At 40.0% G+C, this 17,744-nt stretch overlaps 1 protein-coding gene across 1 annotated transcript; it reads right to left on the bottom strand.

Annotated features, from left to right (window-relative positions):
- Positions 1–851: 851 nt before the first annotated feature.
- On the bottom strand, positions 852–17,292 carry LOC143489484 (3'-5' exoribonuclease HELZ2). The gene is made up of 16 exons (XM_076988553.1): positions 16,709–17,292; positions 15,532–15,657; positions 12,719–13,624; positions 12,525–12,623; positions 4,811–7,928; positions 4,611–4,699; positions 4,350–4,472; positions 3,991–4,158; positions 3,665–3,815; positions 3,172–3,273; positions 2,876–3,068; positions 2,530–2,664; positions 2,225–2,437; positions 1,869–2,040; positions 1,555–1,728; positions 852–1,468 (listed from the first exon to the last, which is right to left on the bottom strand). The coding sequence occupies exons 5-16, from the start codon at positions 7,900–7,902 to the stop codon at positions 1,353–1,355; spliced, it is 4,728 nt and encodes a 1,575-aa protein (XP_076844668.1). The 5' UTR covers positions 7,903–7,928; positions 12,525–12,623; positions 12,719–13,624; positions 15,532–15,657; positions 16,709–17,292; the 3' UTR covers positions 852–1,352.
- Positions 17,293–17,744: the final 452 nt, after the last annotated feature.

The following is a 17,744-nucleotide window of genomic DNA, read 5'->3' as shown; positions in this document are numbered from 1 at the left end:
TTGCTTTCACATCTGTCTCCTCCCATCCCGTCAGTCTTGTTTCATTTTCCCTTGCAATTCATTTTCCTGAAATTTGTCTTGTGTGTCGGAATGTTATCTATCGTGTTTTGTATGTATTTCCCTTTCCTGGTAGCCTGATCTTGATATGTTTATTCTAGTAAGTCTGTGTTGTGGTTTCGTATTCTGTGTAAGTCTCTGTGTTGTGAAACTTAAGTCATTTTGAGTGTTCATATTTGTTACCGTCTGTTTTAGTTTGTTTTATGTCTTCATCATGCCTCGTCCTCATTCACTTCATGTCAGTTCTGTCACTTGAATGAGTGCATCAATGTTCATTCTGAAACCACGGTGCAACACAAATGCTGAGGAGAGCGAGATTTAATGAAAAGAAGTCCAAACTCAGTGTTGAAAAGGAAGGCACGGGTCATGCAATAATGCTAATCTGCATGCATGACTTATGTAGACTTATTTTCTTTAACTGAGAACTGAGGTTCTCAGGAGATGGGTGGAAGACTTTACACTACTAGCGGTAGGGGTGTGCGATATGACGATATAAAATCGTGAATGGTGATGACGAGTGGAGAATCGCAGGCGATCTACCAAATTAGAGAAATCGTATAGATCGCCTTTGCCAATCAGCGCAATGACTTTTTTAATGCTGATTCCTGCCGATGCGGCCGACGTAGGGTGTAGGACTGACCAATCACAGCGAACTGTGCGTCTTCCACGCCTCCATGTTGTGTTTGTAAAAACACAACCCTGCGCGAACAGTGGAAGCGTTTATACTTTCCGCGTTCAGTGTTGTCCGAAATGATATGTGGTAGTATAAAGAAACACCCCTCAAAAACAGGAAGGAATATTTACCTGACGAATTTTAATGTTGCTTTGTGTTTCAGGTTTGAAAAGTGCTGGAATTTAGGCTAAAGTACTTGAAAATGCTTAAAATTGTAACTACTTCGTTTCACAACAAATATCTGACTGAACAGTTCTCTTGTATTACGTTAACAAATAAGAGCCTCTTGTAATTCCAGGATGAAACAGAGAACGTGAAGACGTTAAGATTGGCCGTTTTGAAAATAAACAACCATTAAATAATGTGATAAAAAAGCTAATTAGTTAGAATCATTTCAACTATATGTATAAATATTTAACTTAATTAAGTTTAACGTGCTGGGAAATATTGTATATTTAGTGCAATAGTGCACTTTATCAGTATCACTCATTAAAATCTGCTTAGAAAGAAAGTGTTGTAGCCCCCCATTTTTTTTGGATGGAATATTGTGATAAAAAATCGAAATCGTGATTTTATGCAAAAAAATCGTGCTACATTTTTTCCCCATATCGCCCACCCCTAACTAGCGGTTACACCGGACTTTAATGTCTTGGGCTGAATTTATCACACAATTTCGTGCTTGATAGTGAGACAGCAGTTTCTTCCAGATCACACTGCACTCTAGCAAATGATGATTACCTGCAAAGCAGAAAAAACACAAATTGGATCGCTCCTTTGTATATTTGTGTGAAAGCAGTGTGTTTCCTTTGTCCTTTATCTTTTACCCAGAATGCAGAGTCCATCCTGAGCACGTGTGATTGCAACGTTGACCTGGTTGGGGTCAGTGACGAAGCCCAGTTTCTTCCCCAGCCAGCCTTCACTGGTGTTTGGGTTATCTTGTATCTCAGAAAGAGGACAGGATCGCACCGTGGACACTATCACATAAGGCCACTCACTCCCTACACACTCGTACACAACCACACCCAAAATCCATATCATTTTGTGTGATCAACACTTATACAACCGTTTCAAACTTGCAAACAGGTCTCAATTTACAGAGTTAACATGTAAGGGTGTATACAATGTTGTATACACACACCTTGGCTTTTCATAATTGTGCAAACACTGACGTGCTCAAAGCCTCGCTTTTCCATAACTTTCTCTTGCAGCATCTTTTTGATTGTGGACATCTGTGCATTGTAGGGGGTCAGGATGGCAATGTTATCGGGTGGTACACCAGAGTGTCTGATCAAGAGATCAGCTACCCGCACCTGATTATAACAGAACAAAAACTGAAATTAGTGATTGTTGCTGAGAGCAGTATATAATATGCAAATTTAATAAATGGTTCAAAACATCACTTATATAAATTATATGTGTTCCTATAATATATAAATAAGGTATTGAGGTAATCAGCTGAACATTTTACGCTTGATTTGTAGGCTCCAATCTTACTGCTTGTTTTGCCTCCAGTTCATTGGCTACTGAATTTTCATTGCCGGCTTCTGTTGAAACAACCAAACTAATCTCGACTCCCTCGACGTGTCCGAAGAGAATAGCTGTCGGCGTGTGTTTGCTATTAAGCAGAACGCAGGAGCTTCTCTTTGCTCCAGTCTTCAGTTTGCCGTCGTAAAACTCCTCAGATGGGAATTGGCATATGCTCTCATGCTACAAAAGGACAAAATCATAAATACTTGAAATTGTGGGAGGAACAGGGTGGAAAAATGGAAACTGAATGAAGTGTACCAAAAATGATGTACCATTCTGTACTGTGTGTCTAGCATCACAGCCTGGCCCATATAGCGTTCAAAGAGAGACTGTCCCATACCCATCTCCTTCACACGAGCACAGGATACTATTGGCCGAACCTGTTTATGGTCTCCCATAAGCACAATCTAAATAGATAGAATTCATATTTTCAGAATTCATATTTTATGCTGTCGTAAATTGTATTTTGAACAGGAACTGAAAAGATTCTATACAAGATTCAATATCTAATCTATGGTCATGGATTGGGGGGGGGGGGGGGGCTGAGCGTTTTTCATCTTGCCTTATATTGGCAATAACATTTCCAAATGCTCTATTAAGATGAAACTGACTGTCCACCTGTTTGGGTTTATGAGCAACCAATGGGATGAAGGCCTCGGGTTCTGTGGCCATGGCACACTCATCAATGAGGATCTGTTGGAAATCCATGGTCTTCATTAGAATCGGCTTCAGAGCAGTTGAACAGGTGCACAGAATGACATCATGCTTCAAGAGCTCATGTTTCTGAGCCTTTTCCAACTCTTTCTTGTACCTATAATTATTTAACAGACTTGATTCACATATTTGAGTATAATTCTTTCCCTCTGAATACATATGTTTTGTTATTCAGGTATTATTTTAGTATTCTGCTGTACCTTTCAACATTAAATTCTTGGGGGGAGCTATTTTCCATATCTGTTATGCTGGTTGAAAAGGGGTTTTCGGGTTCTCGCACAAGATGCATTAGTGTGATGTTCCTGTAGAACAAGGCAAAATTAGGTCCAATTAGGTGTACTGATCATTTTATCTATTGTAATTTCAGTAATGGTGTCTGGATTATTATCCAAACTCTCTTCCAAGGAATTCCAAAGAATTCTAAAAAATGTTACAGTAGTGTAAATAGTACAAAGAAATAATTTCCCAAATACGTCTTTTAACATTTAATGCTGGTTCGATCGCGATATACAAACCCCCACCCCGCTCAACAATTAACGTTCGCCACCCCCCGTCAACAACTCTCACACTCTGACATGAATCCAAAACTTGAGAGCCCTGCATTTAGTTGACATGAAACTTGACTTGAAAAAAACCATTGTATAATTCATCCTCTGACCGCTTCTTCCATGCAGTTCTTCTTATGTATTTCACCTGAGTTCATTCTTTAGCTTATCATCACGGAGGGATTTGCGACAGAGCTTCAGCTCACTCCCAGGGTATGGAAACTCCCTCATCTCCATCTGATCACAGTAGATGCGTAGAGGGTTAAGGACTCCGTTGTCCTTCAACAGCTTTAGCTGCTCTGGAATACAACACCAAAAGTGTCAGCATCATCCCATTCTGCTAATCTACGTCTTTACAAATAACCACATAAAATGATCAATAAGTGAAGGATTCAGACCCCTTCATCCCCATCCAGTATCATGAACAGGTTTCACATGAGACTAAGATGTATTTCACAACATAAGCCAGTCCACCTGCTACAATATCCACAGACTTGTTGGAGGGCCCACAGTACAGGATAGCATGCTTCTTTTTCTTCTCATCCGCGGAGGTTGTGCATTTGAGATGCTCAGCCTCCATCATTTTGTTCTTTAAGTAGAAGTGATAAGTAATATGAACCCCAACCACAGTTTTTCCAGTACCTGTTAAATTAATGAAAAACATGAAAAGTCCTTAAAAATCTTGAAAATGTATTGTCCTAAAGAGACAATAAAGGATTTTTTGAATATGTTCATACAGTGCATTTTTGGTTTGCTATATAGAAGAGAACATTTAAACTAGTTAAACAATATTATTTAGTGGGCTTCTTTAAATACATTTAAGTGGCTCATACCAGGTGGCCCTTGGATGACAGTGAAGGGATTTTTCAAAGACTCCTGGACAGCTCTTTCCTGACTTTCATTCAAATGTGGCAGATTCAGACTGTGATCCATTGAAGGTAGCTGAACATTATTTCCTATAAAAAACATGCATTTTGAAGCTATTTCAAATATATGGTCATTTAAAATGTAACATTTATGTGTTAGATGTTATAGGCATGTCAAAACAGGAGCTATGCAAAGAATCTCACAAAATATTTTAAAGCAGAACTTACTGAAACAATTTCGAGGTACATCCCCAGTAGCAATGGCTTTCACTAAATCATTAGCCTTATTTATGTTGGCTATAGCATGCTCACTTAACCTGCAAATTATACATGAATAATTCATAATACATACTTGTGATATTGATTAATAATATTTATATAATATTATAACTTTTTCCATCTAGGTTTTAGGAAAGAATATTACTTACACATACGGAATTTTCTTTGGAATGATTTCTACAGTAAAAGTAGTATCCTTATCGGAGACGTTAGGTGGAATGTATGTCATAGACTGATGATTTATTTGAAAGTTGATTTGAATTTCATTTCTTTCTTTCTTCTTCTTTCCCTGTATTTGTGTTGCAGCTTTGGTAACAGCATGTGTGACCCATGTGAAGTGCAGCAGGTCCTGATGCCCAGGAACACCTACACCATTGGGCTGTTTTACTCCTGTTTCTTCAAACGTGTTTACATTTTGACCCCTTAATCTGATGCACAGGAAACAGTTTGTCAGATCAAATTCCAGTTGCCATTCCTTTTTCTGGTTTTCAGATATTTTGAAGAAGCCTGCCTCTGCCTCTTTGGTCCATGTTATGGGCACATCTTCAAGGGTAACACTATTGTTTTCTTCTACTGCATTGTAAGCAGTGTCCATCTGACATAGCTCGCCCCAGATTTCCTGGTAATCATTGCAACCACGGTATTTGGACTTTGATGGACTTTTTGCAGCTTTTGAAAAGCACATGACTGGGTTTCTTGCATGCTCCAAACAGACTTCAAAGGATGGGTTGATATTAAGGAGCTTAACTGCAGGTGCCAATGTCCCCATAATGACTTCTGTCCCAACTTGCACTTGTAGCACTTCTCTGAATTTGAGGTCCAGGGTGAATTCTTTAAAATGCTGCGACTCTTCTGAACAAGCTCCTGTTGTCTGTTTCTCGGGTTTTCTGTCTACTTCTTTAAGACAGCCTTTGATTTTATCCCAGTCTTCAACTTTTACTGCAGATATAATTTGCTTCCATTTGTCAACTGAGATTGGTGTTACATTTCTGTAGGGCACTGAATGAGGCCGAGTCGTTCCACTGAATATATACACTCTTCTCCTCCAGCGGAGAGTGATGGATTGTAAAGCTTCGTTGTGGTCAGGCTGCTCAACAAGTTTTAAGTGCCTGTACATGATGGTAAGTTGCTCAGGCACTTGGTCAAGAGGAAATGATACTGTAAATGTATGTGAATGCTTTACTGGAAAAAGCTGATCTACAACTGCGAGCTTGGTCACACATGTACAGCTGAATTGAGCTGTAGTAATGAATGTTGTTGCTTGCAATTCATAGTTTTCAATGCGGTCTAAACATTCCATGCCAGATTCACAGAACTGATCAATTTCCCTCTGTGTGTAATCTATTGTCTGTTTTTGTTTTTCAAAGAGAGCACTGTGAAGAAGTCTCTGGAGAATCAAGTCTAGGTAGCGTCTCATGGGTGAAGTAGCCCAGGTATATGCATTGAGTTGCAAGTTGAAGTGACCTAATTTTGAGTCCAAGGAGGAGTCGGACCTCAAGATGAGAGCTTTACTTTGAAGATCCAGGAAATCTTTTGCCATGGAAGACAGTGAGGGATGCATGATGTCTGATATGATCAGATGAACCAGTCTTTGGTAATCTTTGGTCTGAAGCAAATCCATCATTTCCTCAAATATTGGTGTGATGATGAGGACATCATTTTCTTGAATGTCATCAGTTTCTGTATATCCCAGTTCTGTGTGGGCTGTCTGTATGGCGTAGTTCTCCTGATTCTGAAAACCCTCACAGATATGTGATAAATGAAGAGATAAAGGCAATAGAGTAGAGTATTTCTTTTTGAACTGCTCAAACCTTTCATGGTCTGGTCCAGGATGGCATCTTAGTGGGGTGAGATCTCTTGTTAGGTCTCTGGAGATGAGCTCTTCAGCTGCAGCACTGTTGTACAGATTCATTAGCTCTTCCACCATGAGGTGAGCCCTACTCTTTCCTTTCAGCTGTCCAGAGCTCACACCCCCATTCAGTCGGCTCTTTCTATGCATCTCAGTAAAGCTATAAGCCACTGCAACACAGTCTTTTACATTGGAGAAACATAGAGATCCTGCATTATCCAAACAGTGCTTTTGAATGATCCTGTCTGCTTCTTCATATGAGAACTGTCTATCAGACCTGATGAGAGAAAAAGTGAAATTGCATGATTGAATTGTGTTGGTGGCCTTGTTGATAACAGTTAGCAAGGATATGGCCTTACGCTCCTCATTTGGGACTAAGCTTAAATATTTAGAGCTTAGTTCTCTGGATAACATGAAAGCTGTTTCTCCTGGTAATCCATGGTGAGGGTAAAATGTTGTGCCCTGTTTTCTTGCAAATATATCTGCCTCAGTGTCTTTTCTGATGTAACTTGCAACGTCTGTAATGTGAACAGCCATCACATATGTGTTTCCTTCATCAGTCAAACTAATAGCATCATCCAAGTCACATGCACCCTTGGGGTCTATAGTAAAAGTTAGTTCATCACGAAGATCCTTTCTTTCCACATCACTCTCACTGATATTGTTGATTTGAAATAAAGGAGTCATCAAGTTTTCTCCAAACTCTGTCTTAAACAATTCAAGAGCATAATCCTCTTGTGAAAGAACCTTTGTAACTACTCCAAGCGGATACTTACAGTGCTTTTCCCATTTTAGTACCTTGACAAGTAATAACTGACCCTCAGCTATGTCTATGAACTTCTCCGTAACCCACAATTGACTGTTGGGATGTAACTTTCGTATTTCTATTTTGTGAGGATTTTTTTGAATTATATGTATTTTGGTCATGTTCTTTTTTGTAGGTATAACAAGTTGTTTGCTGTTTACATCCATCATACAAATGAAAGTACAGTGTTTGTCATCTCTGTGCATCAGCCCTACAACCTTCCCTGTCAACAATACATCTCCTCGTGGCTGGAGTTGTCTGCTTACAATCTGAACGCACACTTCATCACCAGGGAAAGATCTGCCCACATCGTCTCTTCCAATAATTTTGATAAGAAGTGCTGGTTCAGTTACAGGTTTGGCATATGCCAGGTCATGGCTCAATGTTTTAAGCTTACATCGTTTGAACTCATGTGGCCTGCTATCCAACAGTTCTAGCAACTGTTCCTGGCTGATTTCCTGGTAAAAATCAGACAGCAAGGCTGGTCTTAATAGAATATGGGGTTTGTGGATTCCTGAGGTTTCCTCATCAATTCTGCTGAGAGATGATCCATTCTTCTTTAGTGACTGTGATACTGAGGTGTCCATATTCTTCTTGCCTGGTATTGTTTGTCCTAAAAACACACAAAAAACAAAGATACTATTTCCCTACCATTCTTTTTTAAACTAGTTACTAGTCATTAGCAACATTACTGCTACCTAGTAATTTTGCATCTTAATTTTGTATTTAGGGATATATTATACTGACTTGGGATAAATGCAAATGTATCTAATGCATAAAAACCCTTTGTGGATGTTTGGTTTGTCATGATTTTTAGGACAATGATAAGGTCTATATACAACCAAGTAAATCACACCCTACATGTCTTACTAAATGTCTAGGCTTTGCCTGAAACCAGAAGGTTTTGGTCATTTGCTAAACCAGATCCAATAGCCTTGTCCTTCGTCAAGTTATCCATTCAACGGACACCAGCTTCAAGACATAAGTGCTTCAGAATGTAAAGGAACAAACAGAAAAAAGTGTTTTTGGATTGGTGGTCAAAGCACTAAAATTAGATCAGTGAGAGAAAGTATTGGATTAAAGGAACTAATAAATAAGCGGTACAGATAATGGATGGATGGATAATTAAGGAACTAATAAATGAAGAAATGTATAAGAACTCCAGAAGCACCAGTAGAAAATATACAGCTGGTGGAAAACCGTGAGAATTCAGAGAGCCATTAAATCAGGTGCAACTTGTAAAGAAGGGTATCTAGAGGCCACACAGAAGGCTACTGTGCACTCTGTACTGCTCAAGTGTGTGCTTGATGATACTGGGAAGGGAGCATATTTGGTTACAGTTGAGCAAAAAAAAGTGAGACAATCTTTAAAAAAAATTAGAACATTTAATTTGGACATAAGGGTGTCAAAACCACATAATGAATATGCATGACTCCATGAATATCCATGACTTGATTGGTTTTGTATTGGTTCCCGTCCCCGTGGTTGTTCCCCAGATTGTGACCCGCTTCGTTCCTGTGTCTGTGTCCATCGTCCTGAGTATATTTTCCTCTGTGTTTGCCTCTGCCCTGTTCCCACTCCTGTGCCTCGCCCTGTCCATTCCCCCTTTGTCCCTTGTCGTGTCGCGTCCACAGCCAGCTCCCACGTCCCCTGTCCCTGCTGTGCCCTATGTCCTGCGTCCTGTTTTGCCCGGTCCTGTCCCTCTAGTCCAGGGATGTCAAAGTCAAATACACCGAGGGCCAAAAAAACAAATTTGCTACAAGCCGAGGGCCGGACTGGTTCAATGTTTATTAAAAGATATTAAAATGATTGCACATAGCCTATTGAACCAAGACCTAACACAGTGTATATTATTTAATGCTTAAATGAATAAAGCAATATTTTCTTATTTTCAAGTGAAAATATTTTTCAACAAGCAAACATGAATAAAGTAAAGGTTTGAAAAGTGCTGGAATTTAAGTTAAAGTACTTGAAAATGCTTGAAATTGTAACTACTTCGTTTCACAACAAATAACTATCTGACTGAACAGTTCTCTTGTATCTTGTAATTCCAGGACGAAACATGAGAGAACGTGAAGACGTTAATATTGGGCGTTTTGAAAATAAACAACCATTAAATAATGTGAATAAAAAGCGAATTATTTCGAATCATTTCGAATATATGTATAAATATTTAACTTAATTAAGTTTAACGTGCTGGGAAATATTGAAATGAACCTTGAAAGTGACGTACAAGTGCTTTAATTCCACCTTATAAAGATGTATGAACCCTGCAAACATGACTGTTCATTGCGCTGAGGCGCGGCGCGCGCAAAGTACAAAATTCGAGAGATGCACGACCTCGCGAATCGACAGCGCGCGAGACGCTCGCGCACGAGCTGAGCCACTGCGATTACGTTATTTTCGCCGCGCTGACCGCTTGTGCGCGCTGCAGTGACTTCGCGGGCTACCGTTGCATTGTGGGGAATGTAGTGTTTGTGCGTGCAAAACACCAGCGGGTGGATGTGGCCTGTGGGCCGGTTCTAATAGTAATTAAATATCGTCCAGGGGGCCATAGATAATCAATTCGCGGGCCGGATCTGGCCCGCGAGCCTTGACTTTGACATATGTGCTCTAGTCTGTCCTGTGGTGTCCTGTCCCTTCCCAAAGTTCCCCATACCGGTCAGTCCGAGTCTCCCCCAGCGCCCTTTGCCCCATGGCCCTGTGTTGCCTCATATGGTTGACCGTCCTGTCATGTTTCCCGGTTCTCCATAGTATGCACTGTGTCTGCTCCTGTTTTGCCCCCCTTGTAGTTGTCCGTGCGTGCCCCGGTGTGGCACGCTTTGAGGGGGAGTAATGTAATGTATGGATCCATTCCTAGTGTTAGTCTTATCCATGTCTTTGATTTTACCCTGTCTGGATCCGCTCCCCAGTCAGTCCTGTCCATATCTTCTGTTGTTCCCTGTCATGCCCCTCTCGTTATTCGTTCCCAGCCTTGTCTTGTTTGATTCCCCTGTAATCAGTGTTTAAAAGCCCCATGTTTGCCCTGTTCCCTTGTCGGTTGTTCTTGGTGTGTTTACCCAGTAAGTCCATGTTATGTTTCTATGCTCCCTGTGCAAATAGCCTTAGATGTTTTTCTGTTCTGTGTATTTTGGATTTGCCTTTTGTCTGTTTTGTTGATCATTGTTTTCCCTGTCTTAATCCCCACCAAGTGTGTCCTGTAGAAATCGTAGTTTTTATTAAAAGACTCCAAAGGTCCGCGTCTGTATCCAGCCTCCAGTTCCCAAATGTAACAATATATCTACGCTGGTAAAAGCTGGTCTTTATCACAGCATTTATTTGTTTATCAAAACTAAAGTCTTGATTATAAATCACACCAAGTTTTTTGACACTGGTTTTCATAAACCTAGAGAGAGATCACCCAGATTATCAGAAACAGTTCCAGCTAATTTAGGGGGGCAAAAAAAGAAAATTTTCTGAAGAAAGTTGTTTGTCGTTCATAATTTGATATCCTCTGCGTTACAAGGACTTGGACATAATGCCAGTAAAATCTAAGACAATGGAGGGACAATGTGTAAATACCCTGAAAATGTGTATACAAATTGCACCTTCAGACACTCCCTGTTTGGTGGCTCAATTGTATACCAACATCGATCTACAATTAAAATGGAACCCACTATTCCCTTCAAGTTATATTGGAAACTGCTTTGTTTACTTTGTTGAGTATTATTTACTTTGCTGCTGATTTGTTTAATAAAACTAATTTAGCTAAAACATAAATGTGGAATATGGAACCCACGGTGTGGGACTTGGGAATCACATCAGCTTCCCACCCACCAAAGTACATTTATGTATGAATGCTTGTCTGAGGGATTTTGTAAGAGAATAATCATAATTGCAGAGATTAAAACCTTCTAAACATTGTAATAAGTTATCAATATGCAAAATCTTGGCTAGAGAAGCCAGAATTATTCATCTATGGGAAACAATGTACAGTTAATTGTTTGAAATTTGGCCACCCTGAAGGAGTGTTAAATATGGGTACCATCTAAACTAATAATCTATCCATCTGCTCATTAAAAAAATAATGTTAAATCAATACACATTCAAGTCAGAGTGAAATTACCTCACTTCTGAGTTAAAGAGAAATATGAATAACAGCAGCATTTTACTCTTATTTTATATTACAGAATAAAGAACACAGGCCATGCCTGTCTCTTTATTTGTATAAATAAAATGAAACACAAAACCAATTCTGGTTTTGGGAAGATACCCGAACTTTCATTCTCTGCCCTTTGCATTCTTACCAACTCATCAGCACCCACTGAAGTAACTTACACAAATCACGACATTCTGAACGCAAACACCATTGTAATCTGCTAACATTCCCCCCAACCACAGAAGAGTATTTGGTTCAGCGCATGCACCCTGGTGACATTCCTGTGGAGTATCATGCCACCCTGTGTGTCTGACACATCCCATTACAGATGTATCAGGTGTGCTGTAACACACTCAACTCGAAGGAGAGATCTATTTGGGAGATCCCTGTTCTACAGTATTCACAAGGCGCCACAGATAGCTAATATTGCGATAAAACTATTTGTTAAAATAAGTTAGTTGATCTAAAGACTAAGATATTTAATGCTTTTGTTGAAAGAAAAAGACAAAAACAATATAAACCATCAGAGACCTTATAGTTGAAACAATCGAATATGCTAATGAAAGGGAATGTTGAAACGAAGATAAAATGAGAATACAGGTATTAATGCCACAGCCGCATTTTGGACAGCCTAGTTTGAAACAAAAATTAGGCTATATTATTAAATAAAGCTAACCAAGAGAGCATCACGTCAAGTTGATTGCAGCTGAGTATACAGAAGCGTAATTTAATTATAAAAATCATAATTTAATTGTATGCACATTCACGTATAGGCCATAACTAATTTATTATTAGCATCAGTTATACATTATACTAATAGCTTATACTAATAGCCTATATATGCCATAACTAGTAGGCATATATTGTAAATATGATATGTAATAAAAAATTACTTAATTACCCATAATTATAGGTTATTCTTCACTGCAATATATTATTTATTATATTTTTTATTCATTATATCCATTCTAACTTTTAAAACAAAGGTTAACAATAAATTCGTTTCAGGAAAACATGAAAGTATAGCTTACGCATCGTTCAGGATACCACAGGAAAGAATGACATACTCACGACGCAATTAGCTGGATGGATGGGTTCCCTTTTGAGTCCTCCCAAGATTTCTTCTTAATCCCCACTTAGGGAGTTTTTCCTTACCACTGTTGCCCCTGGCTTGCTCATTAGGGATTTGAACACATGGCGTTGTAAAGCTGCTTTGTGACAACATATGTTGTAAAAAGCGCTATATAAATAAACTCGAGTCTGACCCTGATCAGCCTGCTTTTAAGAGATGACTTCCTCCTGGTCTTCGCTCCTCCCTCCAGGCTGGTACACCTGACTTAACCTTCTGCAACTCTTACTCATGCACATTATTGTGTTTGTGAACTGTGCGTAACACATGTGACTCATGACATTTTTATGCATATGAGATCAACAGAACTGATATAATGTAAATGATCCTTCATCAGCTGTGCTAGCATAGTGCTTGACATTTATTTGTGCCACATACAGCTCCTCCCTCCGCCCCCATCTTGCGTTGTTCGCCCTAGCCCCGCCTTGTTTCTTCGTTTCTATGGTTTCCCCTGTCTGTGATTTTCTCTCATTATCGTTTCCCAGCTGTGTCTTGTTTTATTTCCTTCTAGCCTGTGTTATATTCCCTGTCGGTCAGGTAGCCTAATTCCTTGTCTTGCCGTGCTCTTGCTACTCTGTGTTTGCTAACTCTGATTCTCCCCACTTCTCCTGTGTTCCGGTTCGCTTTTAGTTTGTTTTTTGTCTGCCATTGGTCTGTTCCATGTTACTCTGTGTTTGTGCTATTCTTACCTCCCGAGTTCGTCACCGTTTGCCGTAATTGGCTCTAGTCGTTGCCTGGTTTGTGTATCCCCTGCCTCCTATTTACTACTCTTGGTTTCTTTAGTTATTCATTCTTAATTTTATGCTTTCACTTTACGCTTTGATTTCCCATCATCCCTGTCTCCCGATTGTAGTGTTTCAGTTAAGTTATGTTGGATTCCTAGGTTTGCGTGTGTAGTTGCCCTGTTATATGGTTAACCCTTGTGTTTATTCTGTTCCCGTCTATTAAACATAGCTTAAAGCTTTATACTCTGTTAGTGCCAGTAGTGGTCTTGTGTGTCCATCGAAGTAGGTTAGTAGTTCTGCATTCAGAAGCGTATTGCCTGTGTGAAGGAAATACTGATTAGATAGATAGATAGATAGATAGATAGATAGATAGATAGATAGATAGATACTTTATTGACCCCGAATTTGGCTTTATATAAATTTCTTATATAAATAAACTTTATATAAATGATTATATTCATATTAATCATGTCCATGCAGACACTATAACACAGTCTGTGTGTAAAGTACTGCTTGCACTGCTTAGCAATCAACTATAACCATATTGAAGATTTTTTTTTCTGTAAGACTGAAATCTTCTGTGCAGCAGCAGAGTTAGAGATAACAATGCTTATCTGTTTCTATGAACCCAAGGTTGAATCCCAGGGAAACTGATAACTGCTCCTGGGAAGCAGGCATCCTTAGTTTTTTTCTACACACACACTTTGACTATACGAATCTGGACTGAGAGAGACAGTTCAGAGTTGCTGCATGAAGCGCAGGCTTCACATCATACTTTTACATTTTGTAACTCTCTTGCTATCAAATAAATTCTGCTTAATATATTATAAGACCTCCACTTCTGTGCCATCAATTCCTCCACAGCTGTTAGCCATGTCGACATTTGTTATGTTTTGCGTATGTTCCCCTTTACCTGGTTATTTTCCCTTGTTCTGTTTTATGTTGTTTATTAATACATTTTATGAAGTCCTGCATTTGCGTCATGCCTGCCCAACCCGTACGTGACAGTTTTAACTAATATTTTTGTTTACCTTGCCTTACATTTGGTAATTAGCAGTTAGCCATTAGGTACTAAACTATAGGAATCAATGCCAATACCTAGAAGTGCAAATAAAATAGGCTCAGGATCGCCATCAGTGGTGGACGAAGAACACAAACCATGTACTTGAGTAAAAGTACAAAAGTATTGGCCTTCATATGTACTTAAGCATTGAAAGTAACGTTCCATCAGTTAGGCTCTATCAATAATTCTTTAATATCCTGTTATCTCTATATCATGACTCTTGCATAATCAACTAATTTATGTGGACAGGCTCGACTCTGTACACAAATATTTTAATATTATTAATTCTATGATTATAGTGTTAGTTTTTTGTTTAAAATTATCATCAGCAGATAACACAGAAGGCATATAATTTCTATTTGGTAGGAAGTAACTTTTTTTTTTTTGCAAACAAGCAATATTTTGGTTAAATATTTATTTGCAATTGCAAATCCAGATATCAATCTCCTTCTATTTGATGAATCAAATAAACATTTCCTGTATTTTACTGCACCATCCAAATAGGATACAGAATATTAACTGTAATTCTTGCTTCATCATTTATCTGTTGAAATGCACCTGTGGGGTTTTTTACGTGGGGCAGACCAAAAGACGGCTACGTGATCGCTTGTGGGATCATAAGTATGCCATTAGGAAAAAGAACACAGATTACGCTATGGCCAAACACCTCTCTCTCGCCTCAGAAAGAACCTCTCATGCCATTAGCATCATTGGCATTGAACAAGTGGCCCCCCTGGTTAGAGGGGGTGACCGTCTAAAGAAATTGGCACAACAGGAAACTAGATGGATCATTAGGCTGCAAGCTGACAAGTATCCTGGCCTCAATGATGAGGTAGATTTTAAATGTTTCTTGTAATTTGTCCATCACTATTTGTTTTGCAGTATTTCTTGTCTTTTAGATTTAGGCCAGGTTCCACTCCCCCCCCCCCCCCCCCCCCCCCCCCCCCCCCATCTTTTTCAGTAAGATGGTACGGTCCCGGGGGAAAGGTGCCCTCGGATTGGACATCACAGATGACGTCATCATTTGTTTGAGCTTTATAAGCTCTGTGGATTGTGTCACTTGCCATAATTCTACGGCCCTGTTGAAGGTGATTTGGTCACCGAAACCGGTAGGCTTTTATATGGCAGGTCCATTTTTGAATAAAGGACCTTTTACTTTACCTTTTTACTCTGGGTGTGTTGCCTGTTTCCATTGTTTTCATTGCTGACTCTTATGTCCACGGAGCACCACCAACAAACATCATTGAAGAACACCTTTAGCACCTGAGCACCTGTCCCACTGCTTTGCTGAGGATACAGAATAGTTTAGTTATTGCAGAGTACTTTAGATGGTTTTAGCATTGGCCAAAGCACAAACGTTAAGACAAAATATCAACTAGCAGCTACCTGCTAACTGTTTTAGCACCATGCTCTGTATGTAAAAACTAAATAATTTGTTTTCTAATGTAAAGTGCTATGTTCAAATGTTTATTATTTCACAGTCTCAATGCATTTAGCTGGAAGCTCCAAACACTATGAACTATGGTAAAACAAATAACTAGCTAGCTAACCTAGCTAGCTACATGCTGAGTGTGTTGCTAAGGCAGTTTTCAGTTGAGTACTAGCAATAGCCTACAGAGGGCGTACTCACACTAGGCTCTGCGATCCGGGCCCGGGCACGGTTGCCTGCCGAAGCACGGTTCGTTTGGCTAGTGTGAGCGCTCCAACCGTGCCCGGGCCCGGATCAGTTAACCGTGCTCGGGCCCGCTTTGAAGAGGTGGGCCAGGGCACGATTCAAGTGGACTCGGGCACGGTTCGCTTCTAGTGTGAGCGCTATCCGTGCCCGGGCCCGCTTGGTGCCTCGTCTGATTGGTTCATTTCGCTGGAACTCAAACATGACATCAGTGATGCGACGCTCACGTTAAACAGTCATAGTGGCAAAGCGATTAGCAGACAATCGTTGTGTTAAATGATCGATAAATCTGTGCTTGCACCGTGTTTCTGCACTCCCAAAACGACTCCAAAAATACAATAAAAAGAGAATCATGAGCTCTATAGTGTTGTGCGAGCGCGCTTTTTTTCCAAATAAAGCGGCGTTGTGATGACGTAAGCGTGCTCGGGCCGGGTTGCTGAAGCGAGTGTGAGTGCAGGCCAGCGGGGGAGTGGGGAGGGGGGATAACCGGGCCCCAGCACGGATCCAGCAAACCGTGCCTAGTGTGAGTACGCCCTTAGTTAACTAGCTAACTTACCATGGATACAATGATAACGTCTGACTTATTTTAACATACACAAAGAAACGGTTTGCTTCAAGATATGGTTAGATTTCTAAATTACGAGTAGGCCTAAGAAATTATCTCACCTCTACATGTTTCCTTAAATTGGATGGGGAATGTTTGGAGGAGAAAAACGTATGATACTGAGGAAGGCAGAGAAGACTCTTGAAAACGAATGAGTCTTTTTTTCCTCGACTACTTCAATAAAAGGTCATGGATTGTGTGGCACGTCAGTAGATTCGTCCATTTTAAGCAGGTATGTTTTCTTTCAAACTTGTATGCCGTTGATTATCGTTGAACTGTACGCTGATTGGTGGGCGTGCATTGCCGTTGAACTGTACGCTGATTGGTGCGCGTGCATTACCGTTGAACTGTACACTGGTGCGCGTGTGCATTGCCGTTGAACTGTACGCTGATTGGTGCGCGTGCATTACCGTTGAACTGTACGCTGATTGGTGCGCGTGCACCGTTGAACTGTACGCCGATTGGTGCGCGTGCAGCGCCGGTGAACCCAACGCTGATTGGTGCACGTGCTTTGCGCTTTTTTTGTTTTGACGTTACTTTGTTGAACACATGAAGTCTTAAGTAATGAAAGCACTCGCATAATGTAGAGGAGTAAAAAGTAAGATATTTCACTTTCAAATGTAGTGGAGTAAAAGTAAAAGTTACAAAAAAGGGAAATACTTAAGTAAAAAAAAAAAAAAGTACTTAAGTACAGTAACGAATTACATTTACTTCGTTACTGTCTACTAGGGCTGAACGATTTTGGAAAATAATCTAATTGCAATTTTTTATCTATAAATTGCGATTGCGATTTAAAATCGCGATTTTTTTTCCATTGTTCCACTTCAGGAAACTCTGTTTCGGCATTTTTTATACAGCTCAGATACAGGGTTGCCGGGGGGGGGGGGGGGGGGGGGGGGGTGTAAAAAATGGACTAAATTTCAGTATTATTATTATATCGTGATCGATCGATCGCCTGTGGTTGGCGCCAGAGCGAACTAGTAACTTTTTAGTCTAAGACGCTCAATGCATGAGAGTTGGCAACTCTGCAGGTATAGCAACTTGGCTAAAATATGTGCGTGAGGGCATTTGGTAACGCATATCCAGTGTTTAACAAAG

The sequence above is a fragment of the Brachyhypopomus gauderio genome, unplaced genomic scaffold (genome assembly GCF_052324685.1).
Source record: "Brachyhypopomus gauderio isolate BG-103 unplaced genomic scaffold, BGAUD_0.2 sc62, whole genome shotgun sequence".
In the NCBI taxonomy this organism is placed as follows: domain Eukaryota; kingdom Metazoa; phylum Chordata; class Actinopteri; order Gymnotiformes; family Hypopomidae; genus Brachyhypopomus; species Brachyhypopomus gauderio.
Note: the sequence above shows the minus strand (reverse complement) of the source record. Positions and strands in the feature narration are given on the sequence as shown.